At 42.4% G+C, this 14,497-nt stretch overlaps 1 protein-coding gene and 1 pseudogene across 1 annotated transcript in view; both read right to left on the bottom strand.

Annotated features, from left to right (window-relative positions):
- Window positions 1-1,785: 1,785 nt before the first annotated feature.
- On the bottom strand, window positions 1,786-2,666 carry LOC103565786 (stathmin pseudogene; annotated as a pseudogene).
- A 6,157-nt stretch (window positions 2,667-8,823) lies between these two features.
- The window catches only part of LOC139081867 (tumor necrosis factor receptor superfamily member 10A-like), a 30,182-nt gene continuing 24,508 nt past the window's right edge, over window positions 8,824-14,497 (bottom strand). The window contains exons 10-11 of the mRNA XM_070609406.1: window positions 14,024-14,099; window positions 8,824-12,759 (exon numbers count right to left, since the gene is read on the bottom strand). Of these exons, the coding sequence (XP_070465507.1) occupies window positions 12,722-12,759; window positions 14,024-14,099 (114 nt within the window). The 3' untranslated portion in view covers window positions 8,824-12,721. The remainder of the gene's footprint in view (window positions 12,760-14,023; window positions 14,100-14,497) is intronic.

The following is a 14,497-nucleotide window of genomic DNA, read 5'->3' as shown; positions in this document are numbered from 1 at the left end:
TCAATGAGCATAAATTTCATACAATGTACCTAGCACATAGCTTGGCACTTAGTTAATGAATAAATAAAGAAATGACCCCCACCTGCATTCTGGATTTATCTCTGTTAGTAAGTAGCTGCATGACCTCAGGCAAGCAGGTTTCCTCACAGGTTCCTCCTCTATGAATTAAAGGTTTCTATGCCACGATCTTGTGGTTTTTCCTAGTGCCCACTTTCTGATTTTACATGTACTATCCACTGTAAATGTGTGAGTGAGTGCAGAAGCTCTTTAGTTTGGGGAGTGTGAAGAACAGATGTTGCCTAAACATCACCATCTTGTGGCAGTGATATTTATTTACTCATGCCCCCGATATGTTTTTGGTCAGACACCTAAGCAGGCTCAGTCCAGCCGTAATGTACAAATATCATAGAGGCTTCAAACACTGCAATGCCTCTATAATGCTGCGTGATGCTTCATGCCATCTCTCCTGCTTACTGGGGATGCGTCATCATTTTTGTAGAAATATGCATACTTGTTATATTATCCAGTTATGTCTAGTTCTTATCTCTAGGATTCACAGCCTTTAAGACTTGGCTAGAAGAGGAGTGAAAAAAATAGATTATTCCTAGTCTATGAGATTTATAAGAGAAGAAGCCAGGCTTGTTGCTATTCTGTTCAGGCACCACTATGTTCTGTAAGCACTTCTTGATCTCTTTGATTCCTCTTCCTTCCTTCCTGCTCCAGGCTGTATTGAGTGTCCCTTATTATCTCTCTATAACCTTGTATACTTCTCTATCATTTTGTGTGCCACATTGTCTTCTAAGTTTCCATTTATATGCCTGTCTCTCTGACTAGTTTAAGTGCCTTGCTGGAAGGGACCATGTTCTTAATTATGTTTGTTTCTAGAATAGTGCCCAGAACATCCTAAGGATTTAGTTTGCTAAGTGAATAAATGAATGAATTTAATTAATCAAACCGTGAGTAAAGAAACAATTCCATCAAGGTCTGTCCTTTATATCGTAAGAACATTTATCCAAATATAATGTACTGATACAATAGTTGAATGACTTATTTGTTTCTGGGCTGTTTTAAACTGAAATACCTCTAAATTGAGTTGCCTATAAGCTTGGACAGAGGACTTAGAGGAATCGCAGATTTGGGAAATCCCTTTGCTGCTTTCTTCAAAGTGTCCAAACCACAGGAAGGTGTCTCTGTCTATCTATTCATGACCGTGACCTTCTAGAATGCATCAGTGACAGTTTGTGAAACTGTTCATTGTCACTCCAAAGAATATATTGCTTTTTAATCTCCCTGTCTTCTCTTCCACTCTTCCCTTTTAAATTGCTCTGTATTCCAGTCCAGCATGTAAGTAGCCTGGAAGTCGTCATTCTGTTCTAACAACAAGTAAAAAGGTGGACAAACTAAAAATCAACAATTCTTCTTAGATCCTTCAGAGAAGTGAGATCAGAGGGCAAACTGCTACCACACAAACTGGAGAGACAGGTGGATACAGAGAACCACAACTTACTGGAGAAGAGACCTGTAGACAACCTTCCTTGGGAACCAGTAGCAGAGTGGGAAAACCAAAACTGAAAGTGTGGACAAGCATGAAAGTTAAAGACTCCAAGTAAGGCCGGTCTAGAGGGATCCCCAAACTATTGTGAGTTTTACCTCCAGGAGATCTTCCAGGTTCTTACGGTGAAGGTTAAAAAATCCCTTCTTGCTTCCTGCGGGGGGCAAGGGAGTAGCATTTTGAACTATGAAAGTGTTCAGTTCTTCTAAACAAGGCCTGTTCTCAAGAGAAACTTTTTCTTAACAGCTCTGTGCAGTTTTATTAATCATTCAAGTGCAGCAGCATCTGGTAAGATCGGACGGAATTGGAATTTAATAGTGAACAGACATTCTCTCTAATAGTTTGAAAGAAGCCACTACCTTCTCTTTTCACAAACATGTTTTCACAGAGCCAATACAGTACTAGCCATTAACCCAGTACACCAAGTGTACCAAAGCAGAAAAGATGCCACAAGAAAAATAGCCACATTAGAAAGACTTCAGCATTTTAGAAAAAGAGTAAAACACTTTTAGTTTCTCCCCTTCAGCCCTTAAAACAACATCATACAGTCTGGATCTACCTGTACAGTCCTATATCAGCTTCTGGAATATTTGTCAAGAGGGCCAAAATAAAGTGACGCTGGCCGGTACAGTCTTTGGATATGTAGGCAGTGGAGGGGGAGAAAGTCAGTTCTCGGAACAAGTTGTCAGCCTCAGTCTCATCGGCAGGGTCTTTGAATTCATGCTTCTCCCATGCTTCTTCCACGTGCTTGTCTTTCTCTCACACGTGCTCCAGCTTGGAATCCATCTGTGCCTCTTGGTTCTCTTCCATTTTGTGGGTCAGCTCCTCTTCTGCCATTTTACTGAAGTTGTGTTCTCTTCTACTGCTTTCTGAAACATTTGTTTCTGGTGCTCTCCTTTCTCAGCAAGCTGCTTCAAGACCTCACCTTCTTGGGACTTGTGTCTTTCTTTTGCGGCTTCTAATTTCTTCTGAATTTCCTGCAGGGAAAGACTCTTCTTTGGAGGTGAAAGGGAGAATGCTGGGATGGATTCTTTTGACCAAGGACTGAGAAACTGCTCAGAAGCCTGGCCTGAGGGACACTTCTTCAGACTTTCATTTGAATATCAGAAGTCATGGTGAACAGAAGACAAGAGCCTGGCAGTGTACTCTACATAATCCACTGGCAAGAAAACCCCCTGTTTCATCTATGTCCACTATGGTGGAAAACAAAATGCCCAAGCTAATATTAACCAACAATGCTGAACTCCTGTTCTTCCTGGGGTTTAAGCTCCTTGTCTAAGAGCAGACAAAATTAATTAGGTTTATGAACCTCAAGGTTTTAGGTTATAATATTTTCTGCCTTGTGTCATGAAATAGTCTACATCCCATCTTAATTTTTTTTTGCTGAGGAAGATTCGCCCTAAGCTAACATCTGTGCCAATCTTCTTCTATTTTGTATGTGGGCTGCTGCCACAGCATGGCCACTGATGAGTGGTGTAGTTCCATGCCCCGGAACTGCCTCCAAAGTGGAACACGCTGAACTTAACCACTAGGCCACTGGAGCTGGCCCAGCCTTCTTGATTTCTTAAAGGTCATGATACTTTTAGACTCCAGTGAGTACCAAAAACATAGGCCTACAGGTTCCCAACAACTAGAAATTAAAATCAGAGGCAATGAAATGATCTAACCCCAGCAGAGCATTAGATGCAGCACCAGACTCAGGATGGATGTGGCCCTGGTCAGGCTAGGAAAAACAAGCAGCTCCCCCCGGTCAGAGCACGCCCTGCACTCCAGCCTCTGGTCCTGCTCCTTCCTCCCTACACCCTTTTGAATCTCCCCAAACTCTCAACACCCTAGACCCTGCCCGTGGGTTAGAGAAACTGTTTTACCAGAACCTAATCTGTTGGGGTTTTATCAGCGTCTAACTGACACGGGGGAAGGAAAATACCCAGCTTCAGGCTCTGTGGCCATCCTGTCTTACCTAAGGTTGTGGGGAACTGAGAAGTACTGGTGAAGTTCACAACCCAGGGACACATGCTCACTATGAGATGAGACCTAATCATAGATCTATAGAACAGCTTCCTCCCCCCACAACCTCACAACCACGTTATTAAGGCCTATTTACCACAGTTCTTTTTTCCCCAATACATCATGTACAGCTTTCAACAAAAAAATTACACGGCATACTAAAAGGGGGAAAAATACAGTTTAAAGAGACAGAGCAAGTATCAGAACCAGAGTTAGACACAGCAGGAATGTTGGAATTATCAAATCAGCAATCTAAAGTAACTATGATTAATATGCTAAGGATTCTAATAGAAAAAGTAGACAACATGCAAAACCAGATAGGTAATATAAGCAGAGAGATGGGAATTGGAAGAAAGAATCAAAAAGAAACGTTTGAGATCAAAAACACTGTAACAAAAATGAAGAATGTCTTTGATGAGCTCATTAGCACACTAGCTGTGGCTGAGAAAAGAATCAGTGAGCTTAAGGATTTGTCAATAGAAACTTCTAAAACTGAAAAGCAAGAGAAAAAAAGACCAAAAAAAAAAAGGAACAGAATATCCAAGAACTATGGGACAACTACAAAAGGTGTAATATACATGTAACAGGAATATCAGAAGAGAAGAGAGAGAGAAAGTAACAGAAGAAATATTTGAAATAATAATGACTGAATTTCTCAAAATTAATGTCAGATATCAAACCACAGATCCAAAAAGCTCAGAGAACACCCAGCAGAATAAATGCCAAAATAAAACTACACCTAAGGATATTGTGTTCAAACTGCAGAAAGTCAAAGATGAGGAAAAAGTCTTGAAAGAAGCCAAAGGAAAAGAAACTTTGTCTATAGAGGAACAAAGATAAGAATTACATTTGACTTCTCTTTGGCGAGAGCATGCAAGCAAGAAGAGAATAGAGTAAAATATTTAACATTTTGAGAGGAAAAAAACTACCTAGAATTCTATACGCAGCAAAATCACCCTTCAAAAGTGAAAGAGGGGGCAGCCCCGGTGGCCTGGTTAAGTATGGTGTGCTCCGCTTCAGCAGCCCAGGTTTGCTTCCTGGGTGCAGACCTCTACCACTCATCTGACGAGTGGCCATCTGTGGTGGCAGCTCACATACAAAAAAAAAGAGGAAGATTGGCAACAGGTGTTAGTTCAGGGTCAATATTCCTCAGCAAAAGAAAAGAAAAGAAAAAAAAGTGAAGAGGAATAAAAACTTTCCCAGACAAACAAAAATTGAGGGAATTTGTTGCTAGTAGACCTGATTTGCAAGAAAGGTTAAAAGTTCTTCAGAAAGAAGGAAAATAATGTAGGTCAGAAACTCAGATCTACATAAAAAAGGAAAAGCATTAAAGAAGAAATAAGTGAAGGTAAAATAAAAACTTTTATTTTTCTTATTCTTAATTGATACAGTAGGTAAGAGTTTGTGCCAAATAACAACAATAAATTTGATGATTACAGCTTATTTGTAAGTGAAATAAATCACAGCAATGACGCAAGGGACAAGATGAAGGAATTAGGAATACTTTGTTATTACAAGGCACTTGCACTACCTGTGAAGCGGTGTAGGATTGTTTTAAAGTGGATTGGATTAGTCATAAATGTATCTTGCAAACTTTAGAGTGACCATGAAAAACAGTAAAAAAAAAAAAAAAGTATGATCGATATGCTAAGAAAAGAGAGCAAATGAAATAATATAGAAATAATATAAAACCACAAATGGCAGAAAAAGAGAAGACAAAAATAGGAACAAATAACAATGGCAATGAATAGAAAACAGTAACAAATATGGTAGATATTAGTCCAACTGTATCAGTAAGCACTTTAAACATTAACAGTCTAAAAATACACTAATCGAAAGATAGAGACTGTCACAGCAGATTAAAATACAAGACCCAACTATTTGTTGTCTACAAGAAAACAACTTTAAATATAAAGATATGTATAGATTAAAAAGAAAGGGATAGAGAAGGATATAACATGCTACACTAATCATAAGAAAGTGGGAGTAGCAACATTAATTTCAAACAAAGCAGACTTCAGAGCAAGAAAAGTTATTAGGGATAAAAAGTGGCATTACATAAAGATGATATAACAATCTGTAATGCGTACGTACCTAACAGCAGAGTGTCAAAATGTGTGAGGCAAAAACTGATAGAAATGCAGGAGGAATAGATGAATCAATCATCATAGCTGAATAGTTCAACAGCCTTCTATCAGATCCATCAGGCAGAAAATCAGTAAGAACGTAGTTGAACTCAGCCGCACTACCAATCAACTGGATATAAGGGATATCTATAGACTATTTATCTAGCAACAGCAGAATATACATTCTTCTTAAGCTCACATGGAACATTCACTGAGATAGACACATTCTGGCCATAAAACACATCTTAAATTTAAAAAAATAGAAATCATATAATGTCAGCTCTCAGACTATAATGGAATTAAAATAGGAATCTGAAACAGAACAATATCTGGAAAATATCAAAATATTTGGAGATCAACAACGCACTTCTAAATAACACATGAGTTAAAGAAATCTCAGGAGAAATTTTATAACATTTTGAACTAGACGAGAATGAAAAAACAACTTACCAAACCTTGTGGGATGGAGCAAAAGCTGTGCATGAAAGGAAATTTATAGCATGAAATGCACATATTAGAAAAGAAGAAAGATCTAAAATCAATGGTCTAAAATTTCAATTAGGAAACTAGAAAAAGAAGAGAAAATTAAATCCAAAGTAAGGAGAAGAAGAGAAAAAAATTAGAGCAGTAATCAAGGAATTTGAAAATAAGATATTAATAGAGGACATCAACGAAACCAAAAGCTGGCTCTTTGAAAAGATAAATCAATAAGCCTCTAGACAAGCTAAGGACAAAAGACACAAAATACTAATATCAGAAATGAAAGAAGGGACATCATTACAGATCCCATGGATATTAAAAGGATAATAAGTGACTGCTATGAAAAACTGTATGTCCATAAATTATATAACCTAGATAAAATGGACCAATTTCTTGAAAGAAACAATCTACCAAAACTCACACAGGAAGAAATAGACAGTCTGGATAGGCCTGTATCTATTAAAGAAATTGAACCAATAATTGATAACCTTCCAAAACTGAAAGCACCAGGCCCAGATGGGTTCACCAGTGAATTCTAATAAAGATTTAAGAAAGAAATTGTATCAATTCTTTACAATCTCTTCCAGAAGATAGAAGCAGAGAGAATACTCCTTAACTCATTATGTGAGACCAGCATTACCCTAATATCAAAACCAGACAAAGACATTGCAAGAAAGGACAACTACAGACCGATATCTCTCAAACATATATGCAAAAATCCCCAACAAAATACTAGCAAATCTAATCAGACAATACATAAAAAGAATTATACACCACAAGCAAGTGAGATTTATCCAAGTATGCAAGGCTGGTTCAATATTTGAAAATCATTTAATGTAATCCACCACATCGACAAGCTAAAGAAAACTCATATCAAAAGATTCAGAAAAAGCATTTGACAAGATCCAGCACCCATTCATGATTAAAACTCTCAGGAAACTAGGAATAGAGGGGAACTTCCTCAATTTGATAAGGAACATCAACCAAAAAACCTGCAGCTAATATCATACTTGCTGGTGAGAAACTAGAAGCTTTCCCCCTATCAGGAACAAGAAGCATGTCCCCTCTTACCCCTCTTTTTCAACATCGTGCTGGAAGTCATAGCTAACACAATAGGAAATAAAAGGTATACAGATTGGGAAGGAAAAAATAAAACTATCTTTGCCTGCAGATGACATGATTGTCTATGTAGAAAATGCAGAAGACTCAGGGGAAATAAACCCTCCTGAAACAAACAAGCAAGGTTGCAGGATACAAGGTTAATATATAAAAGTCTATTGCTTTCTTGTACACCAGTAATGAACAAGTGAATTTTGAAATGAAAAACACAATACCATTTACATTAGCACCCCCAAATTGTAATACTTAAGTGTGAATCTAACAAAACATGTACAAATCTACATGAGAAAAACTACAAACCTATGATGAAAGAAATCAAAGAAGAACTAAATAGAGAGATATTCTATGTTTATGGATAAGAAGACAATATTGTCAAGATGTCGGTTCTCCCCAAATTAATCTATAGATTCAACATAATCCCAGACAAAATCCCATCAAGCTATATTGTGGATATCAACAAACTGATTCTAAAGTTTATATGGACAGGCAAAAGAGCCAGAATAGCCAACACAACATTGTAGGAGATGAACAAATTTGGAGGACTGACACTGGCCAGCTTCAAGATTTATTATAATTTTACAGTAATCAAGACAGTGTGGCATTGGTGAAAGAATAGAAAATAGATCAATGGAACAGAATGGACAGCCCAGAAATAGCCCCACATAAATACAGTCAACTGATCTTGTTTTGTTTTGTTTTGTTTTGTTTGTTTGTTTTTGAGGAAGATTAGCCCTGAGCTAACATCTGCCACCAATCCTCCTCTTTTTGCTGAGGAAGACTGGCCCTGGGCTAACATCCATGCCCATCTTCCTCTGCTTTATATGTGGGACACCTACCACAGCATGGCTTGACAAGCAGTGCCATGTCCGCACCTGGGATCTGAACCGGCGAACGTGGGGCCATCAAAGCGGAATGTGTGAACTTAACCACTGCGCCACCGGGCCGGCCCCCAGTCAACTGACCTTTGATAAAGAAACAAAGCAATACAATGGAGGAAAGACAGATTGTTCAACAAATAGTGCTGGAACAACTGGACATCCACATGCAGAAAAACCTGAATGTGGACATGAATTTTACACTATTCACAAAAATTACCTCAAAATGGATTGTAGACCTAAACATAAAACTCAAAACTATAAAAATCCTAGAAGATAACGTAGGAGAAAACCTAGATGGCCTCAGGGATGTGATGACTTTAGACACAACACCAAGGGCACAATCCAATGATAAAAATAATTGGTAACTGGATATCATTAAAATAAAAAATTGTTGATCTGTGAAAAACTCCGTCAAGAAAATGAGACAATAAGCCACAAACTGGGAGAAAATATTTGCAAAAGACACATCAGGCAAAGGACTGTTATCCAAAATACACAAAGAACTCTTAAAACTCAAAAATAAGAAAATAAAAACGATTAAAAGATGGGTAATAGATCTGAGCAGACACCTCACTAAGGAAGATATATCAATGACAAGTAAGTATATGAAAATATGTTCAATACCATATGTCATTAGTAAATTGCAAATCAAAACAACAAAGAGATTTTACTACACATTTATTAGAATGACAAACATCCTAAATACTGACAACTCTAAATGCTGGCAAGGAGGTGGAGCCACAGGAGCTCTGATTAATTGCTGATGGGAGTACAAGAATGGTACAGCCACTTTGGAAGACAGTTCGGCAGTTTCTCACAAAACTAAACATTCTCTTACCACATAATCCAGAAATTGCACTTCTTGAAATTTACCCAAATGAGTTGAAAATATATTTCCACACAAAAGCCTGCCCATGGATGTTTATAGCAGCTTTATCGATAATTGCCAAAACTTGGAAGCAGCCAAGATGTCCTTCAGTAGGTGAATGGAGAAATAAACTGTGGTCCATCCAGACAATGAAATATTATTCAGCGACATGAAGAAATGAGCTATCAAGCCATGAAAAGACATGGAGGAAACTTAATGCACATTACTACGTGAAAGAAGCCAACCTGAAAAGGCTACATACTGTATGATTCCAACTACATGACATTCTGGAAAAAGAACACTATGGAGACAGTAAAAAGCTGCGTGGTTGTCAGGGTTTGGGGGGAGGGAGGGATGAACAGGTGGAACACAGAGGAATTTTAGAGCACTGAAACTATCCTGTATGATACTATCATGGTGGATAGGTGTTATTGTTTATTTGCCAAAAACCGTAGAATGTAAAACACCAAGAGTGAACCCTAATGTCAACTCTGAACTTTGGTTAATGATGATGTGTCACTGTAGATCATCGACTCTAACAAATGTCCCACTCTACTGTGAAATGTTGTGGGAACTGCAAGTATAGAGGAAATGTCTGTCCTTCCACCCAACTTTGCCATGAACCTAAAACTGCTCTGTTCTAGAGGAAATCGTTTATTTCCTGTAAGTCAATGCTCAGGAAAATGAATTGGGTGTTCCCTGTGATTATCTCCTTGTGTAAACACATGCCTTATGATTCACTGCCACGTGGAATTAGAAAGAGTCAGGACCATGGCGCCTCCCAGGAACTCTGGGTGAGAGGGAGAGCCGGGGCCTAAAGAGCAAGAGGAGGGGAAATGGGTCTCTGGGAGCTTTCAGGGCTGAGCCATCTGGCCCACTGATGAGGATGCAGAAGGGCCAGAGGGGAGAGAAAGTGAGGGTGGCCCAGGAGGTGCAGGAAGCCCACAGGAGAGGGGCCACAGAATGACCTCAGCAGCCAGGGACCCACCCCCTCTTCCCAAATGCTGTGTCAGAGCCAGCCTGCACCACACTGGAGCCCAGCAGGCCCAGGTGCAACCCAGAGACACCACCTGGGGAGGCTGTGGGGGAGCCAGGCCAGGACTAGTGTCCCTCTCCCAGCGGGAAGGGCAGGGAGGTGAAGGAGGGGCAAGGTGCTGAATTCCAGTTCCTCAGGAACCTGGCACTTGGAGATCCAGAGTCAACAGGAAACCCACCCATGCAGGGCAAGCCTGGAGGCACAGAGGGGAGAAGGGAAGGAGCAAGTCCCACAGCAAGAATACACACCCTTGCACTTGTGTCACTCGGAGCTGCTTCAGAGGAGAATGGGGGGATGGGGGAGAAAAAACCCACACCTCTTTTTATATAAGCTTTCATATTTAATTTGGTCATGAGTTCATAAATACATGAGTATTTTGTACCTAACGGCCTTCCTCGTATTCTTTGATATTTCCAACAAGCTCTTCAAAGAAGGAGTCTTCCCAGTGGGAGAAGCTTGAAAGGATCCCCACCCATTAAGTAAAACTTAAAAGTTTTGTACTGGGGATAAAGCAATAAGAAGACCATTTCAGGCCTCCATGAAGATTCCCTCTGGTACAAGACACACAGTAGACACATGAACACATGAATACACATGACACTTTACTGGGCGCTTAGGGAAGTCCTCTGAGAAAGGGACCAGTTTGCTGAAACGTGACCAACAAGTATCGCTCCTATCTCCACCTAGAGATGCACGGGCGGGCGTCCTGCACTGAAGGGCCGGCGAAGGCAGGAAACACCTACGTCTTTCAGCAAAGGGAGGGGCACACCATGGGACCTCGGGAAGGAAGTGGGAGAGCGGTGTAAGAACCAAGGCCACGGGGTCGCCCCTCTCTAAAAACTCCAGAGGATATCATGCCCTGAACACGCCCCAAAGTCCAAGCAGTTCCAGTTTTAGCCCGGCCACACCAGCCGCGGAAGAAGACAGTATCCTGTCTCGAGATGGGAAAGACCACAAACCCTGAGAATCGCTTCCTCCGTAATATTCTCCTGCCACGACTGTAATACGATGGAGAAGGGTGCAGTGTGTCAGAAGTTCAGGAAAAAGCAGAAGTAAAATCAAAGAATCACTGTAGTAATTTGTAAAAGTTTACGGTGCACACACCAAAAAAGATAGTTTGCAAAGCGAGAGCATTGGAACCCACCACGAGGGAGCAGAGGCTCAGAGGCACGCAGCTACAAAGCAGCTTAAACAGGGCAGAGGAAGGCGCAGTCGGCTTTTCACAGTGAGGGATTACCACATGAGAATTTTCCTAAGTGAAAGGGGACTGGTTATCCGTCACCTCCTAGCAATTCTGGGGAACAAACTAACTTTTGCTTATGATTTTCAGAGGCATCATCAGCAAGAGGTCACTCAGGTTAAATTAGCCTCGCCTGTCTTGAAAAATAAGCTAACTTAAGCTTTGCTTGTATGCCCAAATTCATTTGGTCTGCTCAGAGAATTTTCAAGTCTGGTCTCTGTGTTTAACAAGTGGAAGAAGAGCTAAAGTGGTTACCGAGGATTAAAAAAATAAGATAAAGCAATAAAAGGACATAACCCTCATGTATCAGTCATTTTGGGCCAAATCTCACAATATTTAGAAATTGGTATTTCTATGTGAGTCTTCCATGCAGGAAGCAGAGGCTTACAGAGGAGCTAAGATCCTTAAATAGCCAATCCAGACCCAAAAAGGCACCAAAAAGACCAAGAAGTGAGAGGACATCCAGTGCTGAGTCAGCAGACATTTAGCACAACCCACGAGCACGCGGCAGACCCCAGGAGCAGACCCCGTTCTCTCCCTTGAGCCCAGACAGGGCTGAGGGTGCACTAACGTGACCTGAAATGGCACATGACATAGAGCATATTGCCCCCTCGGATCCAACCCACTCCCAGCCTCCCCCCAGCACCCACAGACGGGGAGCAGGAGGCCATGCATGGCCGCCCAGTGCCCAGACACAGGGCTGCACGCAATACCACTTCTCCCCTCTCTGCTCTCTTGCGAACATGTGCCTGTAACTAACATAAATATTCACACACAGAGGAAACTGCCATGTTGAAAAGAGTGGGCTCTTTAGAAGTTGCCGGTCATCTAATCCTGGACAACAAGCTCACATTGCATATGAGGGAGAACTGGAACCCACCAGTGCCCCCAACAGAGGTCGGGTTTTTTTCCCTCCCTCTCCTTTTGCATTTCTCCTTGTTTTTGATTGCCAACTCTCATCCGGGTAACCCATGTAAACAACCAAGTGAGTATATGTCTACAATTTTCTTCCATGCTCTATAAATACATACAAAAATTGAAAGTAGGATGCACATCATAAAGCATTAAGCAATAGTTACACATAGTTAAATACATACATACCAACATGGAATCATCTTACCATATAACAAATACAAGTAAAAAGCGCGTCTATTAGGATAAAACAGTGCCAGGAACTGAAAGGATGAGGTCCTAAACACTCAGTGCACAGCAGAGCCTTTTCATACACAGATTTTCCTGAGCCTACCTGGTGGTCCTGAATTGTCTCCTTTGTGTTTCTCCTTCCCTCCCAGGTTTCCACGGCATCCAGCAGGGTGCTGACTGAGGCACCTCGCCCCGTACTGTTGAGCCAGGTCACCGGTATTTCACACAGGGCATCCTGTGGGCCCGAGGCTCCAGCTCTGGATGCAGGGATCTCACTGTCCATGAGGCTCATCTGCTGCATGAACAGCTTCTAGGATTTGAACAAAGGGCACGATGATTGGAAAGTAACTGAAGAACAGCCGCAGGCCTAGGTGGGGAAAGCACAGGGACAGTCAGGTGAGCTGGGCCGCCTACAGAAAGGGCAGAGGACCCTCAGTCAGGCCCAGACCTAATGGAACCTGGTGGAACCTCTGCGCTCCCCCTGCTCTGAGCCTGCTGCTCTGCCTCCCTTCCCTGCTTCCCATCAGCAGAGGATCAGGTCACGCTGCCTGGGCCCCACCTGGGCCCAGGTCACTGCGGGGAGCCAAGGTCAACAGAGAATCCTGCCCTAAGGGAGGCTGAGAGCCCACCTGGGAGGGGAGACGGACGTCATGGAGGGAGAAAGCAGAACGTGGTGTGAGACAGAGGGGAAAAGGTCCTCAGAGGAGGGAACCCGCTCAGGGTGTGCCCACCATGCGAGGGACATCCCAGGACTGCCACACCTGCCCCTGTGGACAGAGCGAGGCCTGGAGGCAGCAAGGTCTCTGGCTTTACACCTGGCCTGGCCTCTGTCACCAACACTGTGGCAGAGCGAGATGGGGACAGACAGACTCTGAGCAAGAATTTAACCTGTGAGATGGAGCAGACACCACCCAACTCATGGGACCGTACTGGGCATTAAATGAGACATGTGTGAAATGCTCTGCACACTGCCGTCCAACAGAAATACAGGTGGGCTGCAAATATAACTTCATATTTTCTATCAGCTGCATTTCAAAAAATAAAAAGAAACAAGTAATACTAATTTTAATAATGTATAGTACTCAATATATTCTAAATATTTTCATTTCAAAATATAATCAACATTGAAAAATTGTTAATGAGACATTTTGCACACTTCTTTTGTACTAATCCTTTGAAATATGGCATGGAGTTTACAGTAAAGCTCATCCAATTTGGCCTAGCCACAGGTCAGGTGCTCGGTAGCCGCCTGGGGCCAGTGGGTGCCCTGCTGGTCAGATTTGCCCCTTAGGTGTCCTCAGTGTGGGGGAACCTGGCCCTGAACAACAAGGGAGGAGAAGGGGAGGTGGAAGAGGGAGGGACAGGGAGGTGCAGAATGTTATTGGGATGAGATGGGATGGGGTGCAGTGGGGGGAAGAGGTGGGAGAGGAGGATTAAGGGTCCCGATGGCCCAGTGACAATCAGCATAGGCCCCCTGTGTCCAGCATCCCCTGCTCTGTGCTTCCCTAACAGCTAAGACACAGCAGGAAGGATACTGACCCTCTTCCCTCCACTGCCCCGAACAAAACACTCACTTTCAGTGGGGTCTGCACCGTTGGCTGGAACCAGCAGCCTCCTTCTCATCTGAGACCCTTCAGCTCCTGCAGGTCCCTGTGAAATACAGTGGAGACTGCCCTCGGGTCGAGACAAAGAGTCCTAGATCTCAGACCTGGGCCTGACAACCAGCCAGCCGTGTGGCTTGGGGCAGCCACCTCGCCTCCCGGGTCTCCATGGAAATGGAGAGGAACCTCCCACTCCGTGCAGCTCTCAGGCTGCGTGTGCTTGTGTGCTCACGGAGGCCCACCCTACCTGCATAATGCCCACTTCTCAAGTGTCGTTCCAGCTCTGACAACTGTATACACCCAAGTAACCATCACCCAATAAAGACATGGAACATTCTCTCCACCCCACACAGTTCCCTTCTGCCCCGTGCAGTCCATCCCCACCCACCCCATCAAAAGAGTCAGCCCGCCACAGGCTTTTATGTGACTCAAAGGAAGAAGATAGAT

The sequence above is a fragment of the Equus przewalskii genome, chromosome 2 (genome assembly GCF_037783145.1).
Source record: "Equus przewalskii isolate Varuska chromosome 2, EquPr2, whole genome shotgun sequence".
Classification (NCBI taxonomy): domain Eukaryota; kingdom Metazoa; phylum Chordata; class Mammalia; order Perissodactyla; family Equidae; genus Equus; species Equus przewalskii.
This window is presented reverse-complemented; position numbering and strand designations above follow the sequence as displayed.